Genomic DNA, 20,843 nt, shown 5'->3' with positions numbered 1-20,843 from the left:
GACCGCACAAACGGACTGTGGCCAAATGGCAGCAGCAAAGACTGGGCTGCGTGGTGGGTGGTGCTCAGTGCCCGCTCGCACAACCTCAGCAGAAAGCACTGCGCATTCAGAGTCACGTTGCTTTATTGGTTACTGAGCCATAATTCAGAGAAGTATTGCCTTGGAGCCACCTGTAGAAGCAGGTTCTCTCACTTTGTCTCCTAACATAACTGGTAGGACACCACCTGCTATAGAAGAGTAAAAATAAAAACGTCTCTGTTCAAACTTGTAGCGTCCGGGGGAAGGTTTTGTAGTTTCCGTTGACCCAGGTACCGTAACAGAGGTGCAGACTCTCACCAGATTAGCCATCTGCATCGATTCTGTGAGCTGTCGGATGAGAACAAACGGATACATGCCACTTCTGTCGGATGAGACACATCACAGCTTGAACTTACCACCGCACCAGGGACAGAGAGGAACATTTCTGGCTGCTAATTAAACATGATTCATTTACACCTCCAACGTACCTATGGAAACTTTACAAGTTGAATATGCTGCTTAGACTGAGCCAGGGAGCTGGTCTAGAGTGTAAACACGAGGTTTGTGCCTGTTAGCCAACTCCCCAGACCTACACGGGTACCAGTAAAACTTGTCACTAGCGGATTTCACAAAATTATTCTGGCAGAGAAAATGTTCTGGCAGATAGATAAATGCGGATAAGGAATAAATCTGGCTCAGGCCTCCACCTCGCCTTCATACATTCAATTCAGTCCTCAAAGGGCAATCCAATGCTGGGAATTGCCCGGCAGGGACACCAGCAGCTGTAGGAGGCCTCTGCTTCTGCCTCCAGTTAGATACATAAGGTTAGATGGTGTGAACAGCTGCAGCGGTGCTGCTGAGCTCTTTTAGGTCACACTCCAGAGGCATATCATGGTCAGTCCATTTCAGTACCCCCAGTTCTGAACCCCAGAGCCCCAGTTCTGTGCGCTTCATCACGCAGAGCTGAAGCAACCCTTTACTGGTTCCTGCAGGAAGCAGCAGGGCGGTCCTTGCTACTTACATTGCTTTGGTATCCTAAGGGCCTCATTGTCAGCTGACATCACCTGGTGCAGAACTCCTCGGAACTGATAAAGTACTTTCAAACTCTTCTCCTCACCCACGCAGGGGTCGTAGAAACCCGGCAGCCCAGCCTTGAACCAGAGAAGGACAGAATGAGCATCAGGGAATGAACTTTCACAGCTCTTCAACTGACCAAAAATATTTATTAGTGCCAGAACGAGGTGTCATTAAAAAAAGAGGAGTTTTGTTGCCAATGCGATGAGACAAGAAGCTCAGGAATTGCCTCCCCAGTAGCAAGTTCTAAATGCAGAAAAGAGCAAATCAGGGGGGTGGGAACTTTCTGGGTACAGCCCCAGAGCCTCTAACACACAGTCACACGCTGCAAACACACAGACGCTGTTTCTTTGGCACTGGAAATGCCCAGAAAAACACAAGTTCCTGGAGGTTCATAACACTTGGTATGTAAATGGCTTCTGTACATTGATCTGGAGTCACTAGCTTCACGCACGCTGGAGAAGTCCCCCAGTAGGACACCATACGGTTCAATCGAAATTCTGAGTCACTCATTTGAGCTCTCCAGTCGGGGCTTTGACAGAACAGCTACGTACCTTGGATGCCTCTGTAAGGATGAGTTTAGAGTCTTTCACCAAGCACTGCAGGGGCACCGTCACATCTATTACTTTCACCTTCTCATTCTTCCGGCTGTTGTCATTAACAAACTTCCCATACCAGGCGTTCACTACAATCAAACCTGCATTTCACAGGAAATCACAGATGTGATGAAAGGCTTCCCACCGACAGCTGGGCAGACACTGACAAAAAGACCATCCCTGCATTTTCTCTTGCTTTCAGACGGGTGGTGAGAGTGACTTGTGTCTTGTATATTATTTTACCATTATTATTTTCCTTTTCTGTTACTGTTCTATTAAATTGTCTTTATCTCAACCCATGAGTTTTTATGAGGTTCTTTTTTTACCCTTTCCCCTCCTTCTCTCCCCGCTCTTTGGGGGCAGGGGGGACGGTGTGAGTGGGAGGCTGCGTGGTCCCAGTTGCTGGCTGGGGTTAAACCACAACAACGATCCGGGAGCAAGCTGTGTAAGCTAGAGACCAGTGAAACCTAAACTTCAGACTTCAACTTTGGCACATATTTACACACACACCTCTCTTTTGCGAGGAGGTGAATCCAGACTATTATCCTCAGCCTGTTGATCCACCTCACAGCATGTCCCACGATAATATTCAGGGGATCCCTACCAAGCTCAGGCACCACAAGCCAAATCATCATGGAACCTCCCCACTACACACACACCAGCAATTACACTCTGCTTCTTTAGGGGGGGAAATGAAGAAGTGATACCTTGCATTTCTCCCCATCAGCCCCCCAGCCTTTGCATTGTTCCTTCCTCTCTCCAAATTTATGGAGCAAGTAAACGGTGCTTTAATCTTTACCCATTCTGGCTTCCTCCGCTTCAATTATCCTCCGGACAGACTCTTGCATTAACCGGACCTGTCACAATACAAGGGGCAGAGCAAAAATCAAGCAGTGTCAGGTACTGTGTCCTGGTTTGAGGTAAAACAGAACCAATTTTCTGTTTTGTAATTTTACTTTTTAGCTGGGCCTCTTCTAACTGACTAGACTCGGAAATTAACAGCACGTTGTTCAGAAACTGTTCGCTCTCAGAGTGATAAGACCTGATTGTACCAAGGAATGGTATGCACAGAGGCTCTTGCTTAGACTTATTGCTATAACAACCAAGGTCAGCTAACTTCGCTGTTTGCCCCATTAGAGGGTTGGAAGCGGAGAAGCGTAGAGGGGTCCCACCTGTGGGGAGGAGCAGACGGGACAGGTGACACAAAATTGACCCAACAGGGTATTCCATCCCATATGCATCACGCTCGGTATAAAAGCTGAGGGATCAAAAGGCCAACTCTCTCACTTCACTGGCCGACGTCTGAGGAGGACCCTGTCTGTTCGTCTACCTTTGATCCCAATCCGAGCACTCCTGACTCCAGATCCTGAATTCAGCTCCTGTCTGTCGCTTACTCCAGTCTGGGACTTTCCCTGTGCCTGCTGGTGATGCCATTGTCATCCTGGGAGCTGGATATGGTTTTGTATATATTGTATACTTTTTTTTATTTTATTATTATTTATTATTTCCTTATTTATTATTATTTTCATTAAAGTAGTTTAGTTCTTTTTCTAAACTTGTAAATCTCTTTATCTCTTCCTCTCCTCTCTTCGGAGAGAGGGGGAGGGAGGGCCATCTGTCATTCTGACTGGCCAATCCGGCCAAAACCACGACATACTGTGCCCAAAAGAGAAAAGCCCAGAGTGAAAACAGCTTCCTTTAACCAAGGGGGATTAGTTACGGGAAAGACTTACTGCAGCTTCAGCTTCCTGCTTCTTCTGAAGGATGTCGCTGGCTGTATTCTCCCTCTGCTTCTCCAGCTCTCTGGCACAGAGAAGTGAACATCACGTCAGGTCTACGCAGGGGATGGGATGCAGCCACAAAGTGGCAGGTGTCTTCTTACCCACCCCAATTACAGCTGACCCACAACCTCACACAAATGAGCTCAGTTTTAAGGTTTTTCCCCACCTTTCATGGTATTTCAGTAGGCTTCCAGACCTCAGTAGCACGGATGGTACAGTGAACCACGGTGCCTCAGCTGGTGCCTCAGCCTTTGCACCAGGCTCCCAGAAGCACCTCAGTGGGACTTCCCAGCTCTGAATTTAAAACAGTCTTGCCAGCTCACCTCTCCTTTTGTGCCCTGAGGTAGGGTTTGATGATTAGCCTGTGCATGGCAAAGTAGATAACTAGAGGTCCCACGGTGGCATAGAACACGGCACTGGGAAGCAGCTGATCTGTTAGGTGGACAGGGAAGAAGTAGGTCTGGCTAGCCCTATTCAACCTGGAACAAAAAAAGAACAGAGCGACAGGTGAGAGGAAATGCAGAGTTTAATGTGCTTGATTAAGTGCACTTAGCAGCAGTGTACGCTGCTGAACAACTGCTGAACCAAAGGAGAGATGAATGATGAGCTCACAAAGGTGAAAATCTGATAAAATGAAACAAGACAATGGTAAGACGGAGAGCTGACACCACCCACAGCCAGACTTTTATGTAGCAGACATCTCTTGTGAGAGTACCTGACCATTCTAAAGTGGTTTTTTAATCTTAAAAGAATTTATTTGGTCATTAATTTACCCAGGGAAAGGGACCAAAACCATCATAAAGAGAAAAGAAAATGCTTACAGAGAAGGTCTATGTTCACAACATTGGCATGTGCATTCAAGGAAGGAGGACATTAATATTTTTCTGACGCTTATAAAATATTTATTTTAGAAAACATTAGTTTTCTTGGGACAGTGGTCGTCTCTCTGGCACGCCCTCTGCTGGCACCAATTAAAAATGACTCCAGTATATGAACCCTTGAAGAGCTCTGCCCGCTTTGTGAACTGCATCTTATTAACAGTAGAATCACCTGTATTGGTTAACAATAGCTCACTAATTCAATTATATTATTGTGTACAGTGTTATAAAAACAGAATGCAATTAAGTACATTTCTAGTAATAATATTTTCGGAAATCTTGCATCCACTTACCATAATACTGCAAACCTTACTTTAAGCTGTATTTTCAGAGTATTTTGATGCACACCCACACTAGTCCTGAAAGAGGTGGCTCAGGCTCAGAGTAACACCAGCAGAAGGCACACATTGCTTCCGATGGGCACCACGTGCATTAGAGGTGGGGGCAGCTGCAACCTTTCATAGTGATATATCGATATACCTGTACTGCCCTAAGATTGGGACCTTCCCACCTGAATATTGGAAATAGAATAATGCAGGTTATAGCCAGCCTCTGCAATTTAGAGTTGTAATCTTGAACTGACTTGATTTTCAAAGACACTCCTTGGGGAACACCAACACTGATAGTGGCTCCTAAAATGCTGTGTCTGGAAATCTTCCTCTCTGCTCCGTACTCCACAATGGTCCCGAAGAAACCTGCCCTAGAACGACAGAACCAAATACTGGTAAGACAAGGAAGAGTCTTGAATTTCTCTTTACTGAATCCTGTAATTCCCCAACAAATAAAACACGGAAATACATCTGTGTGCAGCAGACGTCGGCTACTGGGAGATTCTACAAGATGAGATTAGGCTTTCCATCTTGTAAAATACTAAACAGGCTACAAGAACTTCTCATTTTCTTATTGGTGATGATATAAAGGTATCACACAGGTAATTTTAAGTCCCACTTATCCAAAGAGGCACACAGAGCTAAGCCTCCACAACATTCATTTCAGTGGTTACTAGACTTAATTAATGAAAAGCAGACTCCCAAAGACCACAGCAGCATTGGATTTGTGTGGAACCTGGAGGCCTAAGACAGCAGATACTAGATTCTCCAGGCCATGAGCAATGTGAATTTTCTCTTGCACACTTACTTGAGAGAACCTTTGACTCTAGTTTGATCTTCGTCCTGAAACTTATGCTGATAACTGACCATCATGAAAGAATGGGGGATTCCCAGCTGAAATACAAGAGGCACAAATGTATGAAAACGTACCCTTGGCCACCACTGAATGTTCCCCCAAATTTCCTTTCCTATCCTTTAAGTGGCACAGAAAACAGCAACGCATGCCACTTACTCGTCACAGCCTGCAATCTCTGCAGGCTGTGCTGTGCATCCTGACCCTAATCTGAGCTGATCCACATTAGATAGCACAATGTTGGGTGAAAAGTGTTGTGCTCTGCCAAAAGCAGCTGGTTACCTACGTTACGTGTTCATATGAGACAGTACCAACTGCTGCATTATTCTCTAGTCCCAAGCCAAAACACCGCTGGGACAGAAAAACCGAGACACTTCTCTCCTATGGGATGGTATCACCGTCTCCTGCGTACAGCAAGAGGACTCTCACCTGTAACGCCACGGTGAAATGGCTGGTTTTTGTATCCCGGACAATACTAGTGTTCATGGCTGACTGGATGCCCCACCGCCACTGTAAGTAGCCCATCGTGTTCTTGTCGAGGTTGCGGGCGAGGACTGTGGTGAGGCCTGGGCGGACCCCACGGGATGAAAACTGCAGGGCACAGTTTGTAGTGATGAAACTAGGAGAAATAAGGAAATCATCAGCGATAAAACACAGGCTCCCAGATGGCCTCAGACTCCTCTTCACACACACTATCCTGCAAAGAGCATGACGTCTGAGGGTTTCAGGAAAAACTCCAAACTAATGTAGACTGTACTGACTACAGCTCTGCCCAGAAGTGCGGGCTCATGTCCTAGGTTATTGGTCTGTGCCATAATGCTGCAGCCAACGCAGCAGGCTGCCCTCCAGCCTTCACCCTTCTCGCCCGTGGCAGATAAAGTCCTGGTCTTCTGGAGAGGCAGAACACTTGGCTGCTAGAAGACAGCCCTGCTATTTAATAATCCTCAAGCATCATCTCCAAAAACCAGCATTAAAGGATTCTACAGGGAACAAGACCCCAGTATAAGCTCTGAGGAATGGTATATTTACTAAGTTAGAAAATATAAAAAGAAGGAAGTCTACACTGGAACCTACGATGCTCTAACATATGTCTTCAATCACAACCCGAGACCTCTATTCATTTGTAAACAGACAGCATGCCAGTGGCAAATTTGGCATTACTTCCCTAAAATATGACATATCATCTCCTCTTTTGCTGTCAGAAACTGTGTCTCACACATGGAAGTCCCAGAAGAGCCGCAGATGCTGAGACTAAAACACCAGGGAGTTTATTTACGTGTTATACTTCACAATGATCAGACAGCACAATCTCTTGAGTTTTCCCTCATCATTAGTTTGCAGAAAGCCACTCACGTCATTCTGAATTGTATGATATTTTACAAACCATTGTGTATTTTATTTAATTATTTATTTAATTTATTTACCATAAATTCAAGCCGTTTCATTCCTTTGTGCAGAATATTAACCATTAGACCATTTTTCTAATATTTACCATCTTGGTGTAAGATTACGGAATATCTTCAGACCGAAGAGAGGTCCCTGAAGGTCTCCTGCTCCAAACTCCAGCTGTTTAAATGCACAATGCCAAATTGTTAGAAGAACACATCTTTTGCAACAGTGACAAAGTACTTCACCAGCATCACTGACATTACAGACATCTTACTCATCTGAGTAACATTCACCATGTATTTCAGCATCCTCTTTTCTGCAGGCTTTGCATTCAGAGTAAGAGGTGTCTCACCGAGTAGGGTCCTCACGAGTAAAACAACCAGTTTCGTAGTTCTACAGGCTGCTGCTCCTACAAGCACCTGCTCTGGCCGCTCCAGTGCAAACGGAGGAAACCCCTCCACTGCGGCAATGCTGCCACCAGCTCTGCTGCTGCACCACCTCAGCGGCTGCGAAACACGCCTGTTGCTTCAGCCACCAGCCCGGGTGACTTCCAGCGCTGCTATTCAGTGTTTATCTGGTGCTGTTCAGTCTCATTAACGGAAGCAGTTCTTAGACCCGACTCTGTTCATGACAAAGCCCGCAAAAGCAGTTCCTACTACATCTGCATCTCCCAAGTTAGTTCATTACGTGGATTTTTTTAAACTTTTTTAGTCAACTGACACATGACAATATCCACAAGCTCCGCATTATCAATATTACAAAATCCTGATGCAAATCAAATGCCTCCAGCGTATGAATTCTCAAATGAGAGGAAAACTCACATTTCTCACAAGCTGAGGAAACAGGTTAGCAGCAGCTAGCATGCAAAAAGGAAGGTGCGGAAAGCAACCACCGGCCAGCTACAGCATCTCAACGCCACCGGTCTAGTGAGGCTACTTAGGTCATAGCTCCTGGGAGCCAAACTATTTTCCCCCAGAACTTCTTCCCTTGTGAACAGAACAGTTTCTGAAGAGAAGGCAAACTACCACGCTGCCCAAGGTGCACGCTCACAGCCTCCGGAAGGCACCTGGGAGGTGTCAGCGAAATTGCAAAGGCCCTGGAGACAACAAATAACAATTCTGCCAGCGTAAGTGAAGTCCAAAATGCACAGCCAAATGGAAAGGGGAAACAACTAAGAAAAAAAAGGTTTGGCATTCTTTTTTTCCAAAATTCCTTTGAGAATTTCTTTTTTTACATTCTACAGAACATACAAAATAAGAGATGAAACAGAGCTGATATTCCCTAAAGAAAATAAACAGTGGGTAACGAATCCAAGCAGCCTGAAATAAAGTGGATATAAAAAATGTGTAACAGCTAGCACTCTTACCTCTCCCCATCCCTTGGCAGATGTCACTCGTCTCAGAGCAAGATTGATCGACCCACCTCCATTCCCGTTCTGGGTGGAAAGGTTACCAGACAGTATCGCTGTGTCTGTGGCAGTCAGTGGTGCCTGAAAAATTAATATATTGTTACCAATTATTCTGATCCCAACTCACACATTTAATGCATATTCTGCAAGGACATAATCACGATTGCAGAGTGTAAGCGCAGAGAGACAGGTAACACTCCAGTTGACTCCTCCCCATCCCCTAAGCCCAGGGGTTTGAACCAGACACTTGCTCTAAATTTTGTAGTCAAAGATCCAGTATGGCAAAAAGTGAGATATTTCTTACAGTACCAGATATTTGTGACATCTTTAATGTACCACCTTGAAGTCCTGACCCTGAGCAGCAAATCCATCTCACGTCTAGGTTAGAATTAGACTGTACACACGCTGTACAGTCAACACGCTGCCCTGCTGGAACTGGGCTTCCTCTTCCCACCCGTGCTGGTAATCGCCTCCTTCCATAAATCAAGACGAGAACCCCCTGAGCAGTGTCTCATTTTGGGTTGCTTTGCGCTGCAGCACCTCATTAGCTCGGGCGCTGCTCCACACCAGCAGCGTCTGCCCTCCTTACCTCAATGGACTGCGATATGTGCATTTTGTTTATCTCAATCTGGGGAAAGCTGCTCCCAGGCACATCTTCGTATTCTTCGTCGTAACGATCAAAGAGGTCAGTGGCATCTATTCCAACACTAATTGTTCCCTAAGGAATGACAAGTGAAAGAAGTACTTAGCATTAACAAACATCCAGCATTTATAGGCCAAATGGCTAAACCGTCCTTGTATACGATTACATTTTTAGAAAGTTTTTTCTTTTTCTGCAATTACCTTTTCCACTCTAAAACGCATTTCTTATGCATTCAAGACAAACAAAAATGAATGATTACAATATTCTAAACCAGCAATATAAATCATAAAATAAACTGGATAAAAGACAGTTTTTCAGCAGGAATGCAACTTGTAAGACTAGTAGGTAATTTTTCTATTGTGACACATTACAGAAGTATGTAGAACACTTTTACAGAGCAGGTTTTTTTCTTCCCCCACAACTGACTCTCCACAACTATTAAAAGTTTTAATAGTATATTCTAGAAATTTATTTTCTTCAATGGAACTTGGCCAGAAATCCTCTAAATGCTTTCTTCTTATGAGTTATCTGAAACAACTTAGTTTTGAGGCGCATCATGCATTTGCAACTGACCTCGTTGGTCAAAAACTTTGTTTTCTTTTTCTTAGTTTCTATTTTGTAATCAGAGGAAAAGCTTGACAAAGATAGACTTTTAGTCAGTGGTAAATATTTCCCTTCTCAGACTATAGAAAAACTTATTCCTACAAAAAACTAGGCCACAGCTAAATAGTCTGGGTACCTGCTGCTGTGCTCACTCAGACGGACTGCAAGAGTGGGTTTATTTGAAAAGGGCACAATTAGATCCTTGTCTGGGTCATATAACTTCCAGAGGCTTTGGAAACCTCCCCTATAGACCTATTAAGCAGTATTCCAGCTCACATAAAATGTACCAGTGGCAATAAAAAACCCTCCTCTGTGCACCAGCACAGAATGAACTCTGAGCAATTTGTATAAATAAACTCAATAGCCTGGTAGGTACAAAAACCACTCAGAGTCCAAGTACGGATGGAATAATTTCTTATTTCAATCCGAATGAGCGCTCTTCCTTGCTCACTCCACTCGAATCAAATGCTGAACCACAAACATAGGAAGAATCGCAGAGTTTGTCAGGACTCAAAACTTCTCTCTGGTTTGGCTCCCAACTATTTATTTGCTGTGGAGATTCCCGGCCTCTTCTCAATGTTTATTTTCTGATTCCTTACACGGCAAAAATTGGATAAATATTTTAACACAGGAAGGTGTGATTATTTCCAGGAGCACTCTGGGCCAGGGGCTGTGCCCCAGCTGTTCACAGATGACTCTGGAAGGCTGGAGAATTTCAAAGCGGTCACGCTCATCCTTCTGTTTGTGGCAGCACCAAGGATGAGCTCCTGCCCTTTATGCAGAAGGCTACTTTTCAGGAACCATCTGCAAAGTCACCTTCAAGGGACCTGCTCTCCAGACGTGACAGCTTCTTCGGTTTCAGTCCTCTCCTACGTTGTGCTCTTCCTTGAAACAACGCCAAAATAGGAGTGAAGCGAGGCAAGACCGCCAACCGCCGGGAAGCGGCGCAGCCCTGTGCTGCTCTCCAGCCCTCGGGAGACATGGAGTAGAACAGCCAAAGAGAAACAGAAAATGCCAACTCCACTCAATGAAATTCCAGCAAATGCACTCCAGAGTGGATGATAAAATATGTCTAAATACAGGTGAGCATTTATTTTAACAAGAGAGAGAACTATTTCCATTTTTCCCTGATGCTCTTCAAGGAAGCGTAAAACCCAAGATCCTTCGTAACAGAGACAGGATGGAAAGAAAGGCTTTCCACGTGGAGCGCCACAGTCAGCACAGAACCTTTGCCAGACTGCAACTTTAATTTCCAAGTTAAACATTTTTAAACAAGGGATATCATGCTGAGTAATAAGCGTGCTGAATTTGAATGGCAAGAAGACAGAAAATTGTGTGTTTTCAACTCAGACTGGAATATAAGTGGCAGTAAAGTTTTTTCAAGAATTTGCACTAAAAAAACCACACTAAAAACCATCTTACTGTACTACGGTCATACCACAATGCTCATACTCTTTGTAAAGATGCAACAAGGTCCACACACACTCCTGAAATCTTTCAATCGTACTCAAAATCTTATGACTTTCTTTTTCACATCTACGGATTTTAAAACAAATATCCCTCCCAATAAAAAAAGGAAAACGCCTGAACCTATCCATGAAAATCCACAAGACCCATTACGAGGAAAAGGGCGTCTCTGTCCCTCCCTGGCTCCTCGGCGGATCTTCTATTCAGCGGCCTCTCGCTGAAGGGAGCGGTGGACTCCGCGCGTTTTACCTCCCGCCGAGCAGGTGAAGTCACCCTCAGAGGTCTATAGATCCTGGCAAGGAAACTGGCTCAGGCGCGAACACAGGAAAAGCAGCAGATGGTAAAGTTAAAAATATTCCCAGAGAACGACAGCACCCCCTATGCCACCGGATAATAGAGGGGACCGCGCTGCTCCCCACGCCCCATCAGCCACCTGCTCAGACCCTTGGAAATGAGAAAGCCCTCCCCAAAGAGCAAGCAGCAGGGAAAAGGCTGCGAAGCGAAGCTCTGAAGCCAGCGGCACACGCACGCAACACGTTGCAAAGCACAGGGAACGGCACTGCAGACCATCAGAGTTGTTATCTGGGGTCATCTTTTAAAATCACCTTTATTTGCCATCCTGCAAATACGAACCAGACTTCACTGACAGAATAAAGAGGTGTGCCAGAGAAGAATATACTCCCTCCTCGTTTTTCCTCCTAGCGATTTACCTTCTGGAAGGTGACATATGGAAGCTGTGCAAGACTAAGCCTTCAGGGACCTGCATTTCTTAGATGTTGACCTTCCACAGCAGGAAAATAACAGGATTTAATTTCTCCTAACAGGAAGCTGTTCTTCTCAAATCAAGTAATGAACTTTTCAACCCTTCTGCATGTCTTTGAAAGCAAAAACAAAGCTCTAAAAGCAAATAATAGACTCAATTCGAAACCTGCCAAATTGCCTACATCTGGTTATTGCTCAACATTTCTGGTGAAAATGCTTTATTTTGCTGGAACTGTTTTATAGAACTAACAAAATGTTGGAAATTTTAAAATAACTTGTGTTCGTGTATGAAATGATCACAGCTGCGCTACCTAATTCCACAGGAACACTGCCTGGAGAGACATTTCTATAGGCTGCCAGTCAGCAATTGCTGTAAACACCCAGATGGCTAATTTTATCACAGGACACAGGCTGAGGCTCACAATGCAGCTCTGCTTTTTACTGCTCGCAGCCACGGCGAGGCGCCCAGATAAAATGTCAAATTCCTAAAGTCACAGAGAAGCACGAGGTGGAGATAACCATGCCCTTCTCCGAGAACACCCTTCTGACCCCGGTCACCCTCGTCTCCAGCAGAGACAGTTCCACTTGCCTGTTTTGTGGCATCCAGAAATCCCTCCTGTTGTCAGCTGACACTCGTGCTTATTTACCCTCCCAGTACAAACAAGTTCTGAGTATCTGTGCGCTATCCACAACAGCCTGGTGATCTGATAGATACAGGTAAACTAAAGTACAAATACATTTGGAAAGCGTAGATGCAGCTCTTGGATAACGTTATTCACTGCACAAGAACCACGATTTTTGTGACTCAACAAGCTTTGGAACCTCACTCAGTGCCAATCCGGACAAAACCTGGGTTTGCCTAGCATACTTATCAAGCCAAGAGCCAGCAAGGCCATTCGCCTTCTCAACTACCGGAGTACTCCACTTGCAGCAGGTGACAGAGGAAGCAGCGGTGCATCGTCATTTCCACCTCTCCCTGCCATCCCAACGCTACCACAAAAACATCATCCCCAACACGGTATTCTTGATCAGCTCTGAAGAGCCAAGACTCAGCTGCGAGGTGGGTCGTTTACTGTCAGTTTATGGCTGCTCAAACAGACTGAGAGATGGGAACCGAATACTCGATGATCCTCCTCCTGAGCACGCAATTGAGCTTTCCTACAACAGACACTAACTGTGGAACTGGCAAGACCCCAATCCTGTTCAGGTTGATTTTGCTCGCTGTGCTGCAGCCGGAAGAGTTCTGCTACCCAGCTGGTTTGGTACCTGCCTCACATTTTTCATTGGTTTCGAAGCTGCGTTTGAATATCTCCCCACATTGTTGTGACATTACAGCAGTGTCGAAGGGAAAACCTGTCAGGTAACCGCAGGGAGTTTCATTTTATTTGGAATACTTGGAAAGAGATCATAAACATTTCAGTGTTAGGTCTGTTTCCTTGAAATTGCTGAAAGAGATATTTTGCTCCTACATGTTTCAGCATAAAAAAAGAGAGAACTTTCAACAGAGGATTATTGGTCAAAGAATTAGCAGCTTTCCCTACATCATCCAGACAAACTGCATATTCAAAATAGGAACAGTAACTCATTAAGCGTAAATACCTAAGGGGCTATTTACCATGGCCCTTCATCTAGGCTCATCACACCTTGCGTATTCGTAATAACTTACAGATTCACTCTTGAGACCGGGATGAAGTCTTTGCTTACCTTTGGATTAGTTCGCTGCTGCAGTCTTCTCTCTTCCCTCTCTCTCTGCAAACGCTCAAATTCTTCCCTGATTTCCGCTGGAGTTCTCTTCCTTTCCACAACCTGCTCAAAAAGAAATTAAAACCAAAAGATTACCGGAAAGAGGATGTTCAGGGTATTGCACTGCTGATGGGATGGTGGCCCACTGACCTGGTACGCACTAACACGTTGGCCCTGCTGCTGCTGTAAGCCACGCTGCACGAATTTCTATACTCAAGAGTTTGGACGCAAACACCTGGGCCGGATCAAATGGCAGGCATGAGAGAAAACCCCATGCTTTTAGAGCAGCGAAAATGGTCTTGTTATTTCTATGCCCTTGACAAAACCAGGGCAAGTAGCTCTCAGACCACAAGTACAAGATACTGCAGCAAGAGCTATACATTAACTTCTCTACTAGGCGTAGACACGAAAAGGAAAACAACTGAAAGTGCCTAGCCTGAAGTAAACTGACTAAGCAAGAGTTTTGTGATTTTAGGCTATGCTGATTCCCATCTGTTTACCTTACATGTCTCAGGGAAACAGGCATGGCTCTTGGTATGGATAGAAAGGATTGGGCTTTTCAAAATCAGATCACGTCTGTCACAAGCAGCTCAAAAATGTCTGTTACATGCTGCTACTGCTCCACATTTCTTGCTACTAACTTGGTACTGACCTGACCCAATACAATGTGATTCTCCAGGAAGCAGCATAGTGCAATCAACTAAGACTGGCAGAGGCTAGCAAGGGGACTTAACAGGAAAGCCATGAATGGGCAAGTTCTCTTTGAAAGCCCATAAAAACTGAACAAAGAAAAAAACACCAACCCCAAAAAGCAGAGAAAGGAAAAGTAATTTCAAACTCAGAGGCTAGTTGATGCTGAAAAAAAAGTTTCAGATGAAAAAGATGAGACTAGATGGACAATAACGACGCATTTGTCTCAGACAAAGATGTTGCCTGTCACGGTAATATCCTATTAGGGAACTCTGAATGTCAGGTTTATTGTTCTCTTGTCAAGTAAAAAACCTAAGTATTCTCTGAAAATCCATCATGGTGTTTCAGCAGGGACAAAGAGAGACAGAAATAACTAAACAAGGATGCCTTCAAACAAACAAACAGGCGTTTATTACCATCAAGGTGTCAGTGCAGCTCGATACAACCAGAATGTCAGATAAATGTGGGTTTAGTCAATTCCACAGGCCATAACGCGCTAAATTTCTCTCACCTCCCATCCTTCCATTTCCAGTCCTCTCCTCCCATATATGTCATAGATGGCTCTGGTCTGTGGATCACTAAGCACTGCAAATTGAATCAAAAGAGAGGAGAGAACTCAGTTTTTGGTCTTCTCCTCGCATTTCAGACCAACACACTAGTCTTATTTGGAATTCAAGCCCAGATCCTGGAAACACATTGTTCTACAGTTGCATCCAATTTTTTCATTAACTCCCTTTAACCTTTTCACATGCTGTATTAACCGGACACACCGACTTTCCCCCCCAGCAAATTCCTTTTTTTTTTTTTCTTACTTCTAAAATCAAAAAGTGAAAAGAACAGAAAAGAGGCATGCAGACTAACTGAATATGCAGCAGGATTTTTTAGTATTGCTGTCTTTGACTGAAGGGTGACATAACTCTCTAACCATCAATGGGATTATTAGCAATCCAGCGACAGCAGTCCCTGGAAACCTTCTGAGCAGGAAGGACACCTACCCTTGTCTCTTCGGTGCTTCCCTCCCTGCCCCGGATCCGCCTCACCATCCCCATCCACTGACCCTTTCCCACGCAGTCCAAACTTGTGGGACATTCCAAGCACCAACAAAGCAATTTCTGTGAGGCAGTTCAGGCCTTGCCAAACGTCAACTACAGGGTAATTGCAAAATTGCATGTAGAATTTGAATCTCCCAAAAAGTCACCCAATGCAACGGAGAAAATAGAATACACCAGGAGACTGCAGAACAGTTACTTTGGAAAAAGACTGCACATAGAATTAAGAAGACTCTCTAAAATGTAAGGCATATTTGAATGCATAATCCCTCATACCATACCCTTCCTTAAAAAAAAAATAAAAAATCATCAGTACTTTTCCCACAGGGTTCCAGGACCAGCTTTATCATTATCACGTATTTCTTTTGACTGTGGAGGAACTGATGAGTCTCCAGGGAGCTGGGTGTGTCTATTAAGGCACAAAGAGGCTTACACTGGTAATTGAGCTTTGATCTGAACTACTCGATTATTGAACTTGCTAAATGTCACAAGCAGATACTACTTTTTATAAATTCTGATAAAGTAAATCTTTTGTTGTGTGATATTAAGAGACGGAATAGGAGGGGGAGAAAATAGGCAGGAGGTGGGGTAGCTTATTTTCAAGATGTCAACATTTTTGCTTGCAAAATATTACGCTCACATTCGGTACTAAACGAGCCACAATTTACATATACAATGCAACACAGAGCCAAGCAAAGCCATGGAATTCAAAGGGAAAGCTGACTTTAGTGTAAGACCTACTCACCACATTAAAATGACATTATTGAAGCATCCGGAGTTTTTATTCCCCATGTCATCAATGTAAGACCTTCACTGTTCTCCCCAGCAAAAGCTTCCATATGTCCTAATGCCTAACTAGGGACAACGTAAAAGACACTACCCACACTCAAGTCCAACTGGAAGAAACAAATGCTTATTCAGAAAACATGAGAATGAGAAAAAAAATTTAGCTCATCTTTGAGGTTTAACAGAGGAATATTTATTCATCATTTTGCTTTAGTTTCTCTTTAGGCTACAGGACCAGGTACCCAGTTTGCTGCACCAGTTTTTTTAATGCAGAAGAATCCTAGCAGCTTCCAATCCGTTTGCATTCTAGGTGCCTCTTATCACACTTCCAAAACGCTGCAAGCTAATTCTAACAAATCACTTTCTTGTGCCTCAGCTATGCTATGTATTACCTGTGGTGACACCAGGATTTAGCTAAATGTTGGCTTAATTCAGAATATTTTAAAAGGTCTTCAGCATCCTTGGATGAGAAAAAAAACTCAAACCACTATGAATCCATTGTCTTTATCTCAGTCTTAGCATATGGAAGAACTTGCTGAAAAACAACAGAGACTGCAACCAGGTAATAGAGAACAGAAACTCAGGATGCATCAGTTCAAAAGTAAAATATGAATTTGTCTTTCTGTTTTTCAGTCTTCAGTCTCTTATGGGAGAGTCTTTTCAGAAGTAAGGGAAGTACTGAAAAGATTATTTACAGCATGCAGGAAATAAGACAGAAACTCCACATCTTGATCATTGCAGAATTTATGCTGCATTGCTCCTCTGATTTACAGGACAGAAAGGAAAGAAAGCATCACTAAGTATCGACAAATTTAATTATTACTTTGGAATAATATATATCCTCTTCAAAAGGCAGGAAGAGACAGCTCTCCTCCTAGAAAACCCCTGAAAACAGTTTCTGCAAACTTCAGACTTCTACTGACCTTCATAAGCTTGGTGAACAAGGTTAAAGAGCCGCTCAGCTTGCGTTTTGAGCTCTGGGTCTCTGTGCTTGTCTGGATGGTACAGCATACACAGCCGGCGGTAGGCAGCTTTTAGCTCTTCCTGAGAGGCCTGTGAAAAGCAGTAAAAACAAATTAAAGTACAGCCAATGCTATTTTAAAAAGACCATTCCCAAGATCAGCCCTAAAAGAGATGTCCATCAGCTATTACACTACACTATTTTTACTTACACAAAATCAAGAATGGACTTTTGTTTCATTACAGAAGTTAATAAAGTGTTCAATTATGCACACCGGTATTATCCACGCTATTTATAGGGCAACAAGTGACAGCAACAGCTCATCAGTGTATACCTAGGTATAAAAAGTTAAGTAAAAAACCCCAACAAAACACACACCCAAACAATCTGCGTCCATACATTATTTTTGTTAGGCAACTACCGTCTCCTCAATTCAATGCAGAAAAGCAAGGAAAAATAAAGTCACCTCAGGATAAAAACCACTTAAATCCATCAAATTCTACTTGTATTTCAATCTTAAACTCCCAAGTAAATACTATAACTATCAAAAAGCAGAGACTTGCCACAGGGCTAAAGGTACGTAATGCAAAGCTACAGTTTAACATTCGCCCCTCACTGCCGTGCTCCCCAGCACCCCGCTTCCGCACAGCGAGGGCTCTCTGCTGTGCTGGGAGGCAGGAACACACATCGTCTGCCTGCAAAAACACACTGACCTGCGGCAGCTGGATAACCAGAAGAACAGCGTGTCAATAAATGCATGAAGAAAAAAAAAAATAGCCCTTTTCTTTACCACAACCACTCTGGAACTCTAGACGGCACCTGGCCTTGTTCCAAAAACACGTGGTGGAAACAGATTTGGGATGGCTCTTTCAGAATCAATGGAATAAAAACCCCACTCCTTCCATTACCATCTCTCAGGAGACAACCTCACGGCAATATTATTTTTTGACTCTGGAGAGCCCTGCTAACTTCCCGTTCCTAACCTCATTCCTGCAAGAGTCCTTACACTGCAGCAGCTGCCTACTCCTTGGAGGCCGGTTAACACCTAGTTAGAAGCGCAGTGGCCAAAATCAACCAGACTGTCCCCGAAAGACACAGGGAGCACACAGCGGCGCAGAGCACCAACCGGCCCAGGCAAGAATCGGTTCCCGGGGCGCAGGGAGCAGGATGCCGCCTCTCTGCACCTGGAGAAATATGCAGGGTAAAATAACTGAAACAACACGAGGGAACCTGCTGGCCTCCTCCAAGCAAACGGTGGACCTGTTGTCACAGCCAGGGGTTACAGCGGACAGGAATGCAACACCAGCAAGCGAGAAAGGGGCATCCAGAAAATTACTTTCAATAACAGAATTTAAAGACACAACTGCCGGTTACCCTTAATGCTCTTCAGTGACTGAAACTTCCACAGTTTCCAAGCTTTCGCCATGGAAATAAAGGCCCTGAAAGTTAGTTTCTTAAAGTAACATCTTTTCCCAACTTGTGGTAAGGAAAGTCTGGGTTTTTGTCGAAGAAATGCATTTGTGTACCGCAGCAAGAAAATGGTTCGATTTTGAGGATAGCTTAGAATAAACGTTTTGTCTGCCCACGTGTACTATTCCGTGTAACGTTTCGCAGTGATACAGCAAAAGGGGACCTGCTAAATTTGCTGGCCCCAAGAAGGCAAAGGCAGCTACTGATTAGCTCTTTTGTTTTACTGCCTTGTGCTTTCTCGGACATCGAATTTAAACTCGACTGAGAAGGCAGGGGAACATATAGGTCTAAAATGGCATTCTTTAATCAAATTAATGATAAATGGTTTAATGTGCTATTGATTATATAATAGAAATGAGCAGTTTCATTTTTCATAAATGCCATGTTCAATAAAATGTTAGATTGGGCCTTTCATCATCATTGAATAGCCCGGGTCATTGGTTCAATATTTCATGAGCAATAGCCTCTTAGAAACTGCTAAAGAAATACTGACATCATTTCAAGTTGCAATGAAATACATAAGTCAGTAATAATCATATGTAAGTTACATTTTTATTACCAAAATTCCAGGCAAAATTAAAAGGTGTCCCATCTCCCTTTTTGGGGTTTAAATGGCTTCATTTAACGTCTCACACATGCCACCACATTTTTAATGGATTGAAATCGATAAAAGATTAAACATCTATATACATGCACACACGAAAATCACTGCTCGTCGGGCTGACTCTCCTCATCGGGTCTGCAAAGTCCAGTGGTTAACTATTATTTTAAGCTCAGCTGCCACATCACACGAAGCTGGCTCAGCACGCAGAAATGCGAGTTCACTGCATTCCACTGCTACGCAGGATAGTACTACTGAATTTAATTAGCAAGGCATAATTAACAAAGCAACTACTACTCTCAGTCGGAATTACTCCCTCAAAGACCATTTTAACTCAGTTTCCAGCTCCCTGCTGTATCAAACCTGAATTTCCTGGTCTCCAGTGAAGAACTGAAAGCCTGGCTAAGTTAACTATTAAGCCTTCGCTGTTAATCTCCCAAGCACTCGCAATGTGTGTGCGGTTCCTGCCTCTTTCTTTTAACCTCTTACATCTGCACACCGCTGGCATTCGGGAGGGTGAACTACACAAGCTGTCGAGTGACCTAAAAGCACGGCCCATTGGCTTGCAAGGAGACTCAGGCTTGAGTCGCACAGAAATTTTTCCAAAAAGAGCAAACTTTACTGCATGGCAATAGAGAGTCGTGCAAACAGAGCTACTGTCACACATTTTTCCTCCACAAGTGCAGAAGATTTCCACAAAAGAGACACAGGAGACCGTCATGGAGACCACAGGTGCTGACATCAACTCCAAAGAAAATTTTTTCAAAGCCATCCGGATTGAACTGCATCCAAGCCTTGAGCTCCTGTTATACGCAGTAGTAGGAGCTCAGTAAGGGCTTCTTCAGCTCAAATTGTTAACATGTAGGCCAACGTGCTCAAATAGATAAATCTGTTTATATATATATATGCACATATATATAGTATAGAATCACAAAATCATTTAGGTTGGTAGGTGTGTATATATATTGGTTGATAGATCTATATATATTGCTATTGCATTTGAGGAAACAAACTACAGCACAGCTATACATTCAGATCTTTGTTGATTTGCCTAATTATTACCATAAAAGTAGTCGCCTCCCATTAAGTTCCAAACTGTTCCAGTGTAACAAAACTGCATCAATTAACACCAACCTATTCTTAAAAACGAAATCGAGGACAGAGATGTTTTGCAAAAAAACGTGTGCGTCGCCGATTTGGAAACATTTGGAGAGTCCACGCAGCGCCCATGAGGAGGAGGACGAGCCCGCAGCCGGGGAGACGAGAACGTTACACGCGTGGGTGGGGGTGAGTCTCAGACCGAGCTCCGAGAGCCCCGAGCGGGGAGAATTCCCTCAGACCCCCCCGCCCGGCCCCCGCCGCCCCCTTCCCGCCGCCGAGCCCCCGCTCCCGGGCAGCGCCCGCCTCACCCCGGCCCGAGGACGCTCCCGCCCGCCGGGCCCCGCAGCGCCCGAGGCCCGGCCTGCCCCGCCGGGAACCGGGGTCACGGCCCTCCCGGCCCCGCCGCCCGGCCCCGCCGCCGCCGCCCGGCCCCGCCGCCGCCGCCGCCGCGTGCCCACCTCCCGCCGCACGTTGAGCAGCGCATAGTAGTCCTCGTTGTCCGGCACCTCCTCCCCCAAGGCCGCCGCCATCTTTCCGACCTCTCACCCCGCGCGGCCGGGCGTGCCGGCGCCGCGCCCTCCGCTGCCGCGCCCCCTAGCGGCCCGGCGGGCCGAACCCCCGCGCTGTGCGCGCGCGGCGGG

The 20,843-nt window shown here is 44.7% G+C and overlaps 1 protein-coding gene across 3 annotated transcripts; it reads right to left on the bottom strand.

Annotated features, from left to right (window-relative positions):
• Positions 1 to 105: 105 nt before the first annotated feature.
• On the bottom strand, positions 106 to 20,776 carry DNAJC11 (DnaJ heat shock protein family (Hsp40) member C11). 3 transcript variants are annotated; one of them, XM_054222249.1, is made up of 16 exons: positions 20,661 to 20,776; positions 16,993 to 17,122; positions 14,746 to 14,819; positions 13,506 to 13,607; positions 8,916 to 9,044; positions 8,285 to 8,407; positions 7,022 to 7,095; positions 5,959 to 6,148; positions 5,485 to 5,570; positions 4,931 to 5,047; positions 3,793 to 3,948; positions 3,422 to 3,491; positions 2,488 to 2,545; positions 1,647 to 1,789; positions 1,040 to 1,169; positions 106 to 366 (listed from the first exon to the last, which is right to left on the bottom strand). In XM_054222249.1, the coding sequence occupies exons 1-16, from the start codon at positions 20,730 to 20,732 to the stop codon at positions 341 to 343; spliced, it is 1,680 nt and encodes a 559-aa protein (XP_054078224.1). In that variant the 5' UTR covers positions 20,733 to 20,776; the 3' UTR covers positions 106 to 340. The 3 variants fall into 3 exon arrangements, 2 of the variants coding, with proteins under 2 accessions (XP_054078224.1, XP_054078225.1); XM_054222250.1 differs by lacking the exons at positions 14,746 to 14,819; positions 20,661 to 20,776 and having other exon boundaries at positions 16,993 to 17,117; XR_008469479.1 differs by lacking the exons at positions 106 to 366; positions 1,040 to 1,169 and having other exon boundaries at positions 1,707 to 1,789; positions 2,396 to 2,545.
• Between the last annotated feature and the right edge of the window lie 67 nt (positions 20,777 to 20,843).

Source organism: Rissa tridactyla, chromosome 16 (assembly GCF_028500815.1).
Source record: "Rissa tridactyla isolate bRisTri1 chromosome 16, bRisTri1.patW.cur.20221130, whole genome shotgun sequence".
Lineage (NCBI taxonomy): Eukaryota > Metazoa > Chordata > Aves > Charadriiformes > Laridae > Rissa > Rissa tridactyla.
Note: the sequence above shows the minus strand (reverse complement) of the source record. Positions and strands in the feature narration are given on the sequence as shown.

Coding starts and splice junctions, on each gene's coding strand:
- DNAJC11 (XM_054222249.1), bottom strand. CDS start 20,732: ATGGCGGCGGCCTTGGGGGAGGAGGTGCCGGACAACGAGGACTACTAT. Junction 5,571..5,958: donor ATTTCACCGTGGCGTTACAG/GTGAGAGTCCTC, acceptor CTTGTATTTCAG/CTGGGAATCCCCCATTCTTT. Junction 3,492..3,792: donor CTCAGGGCACAAAAGGAGAG/GTGAGCTGGCAA, acceptor TCTCTGTGCCAG/AGAGCTGGAGAAGCAGAGGG.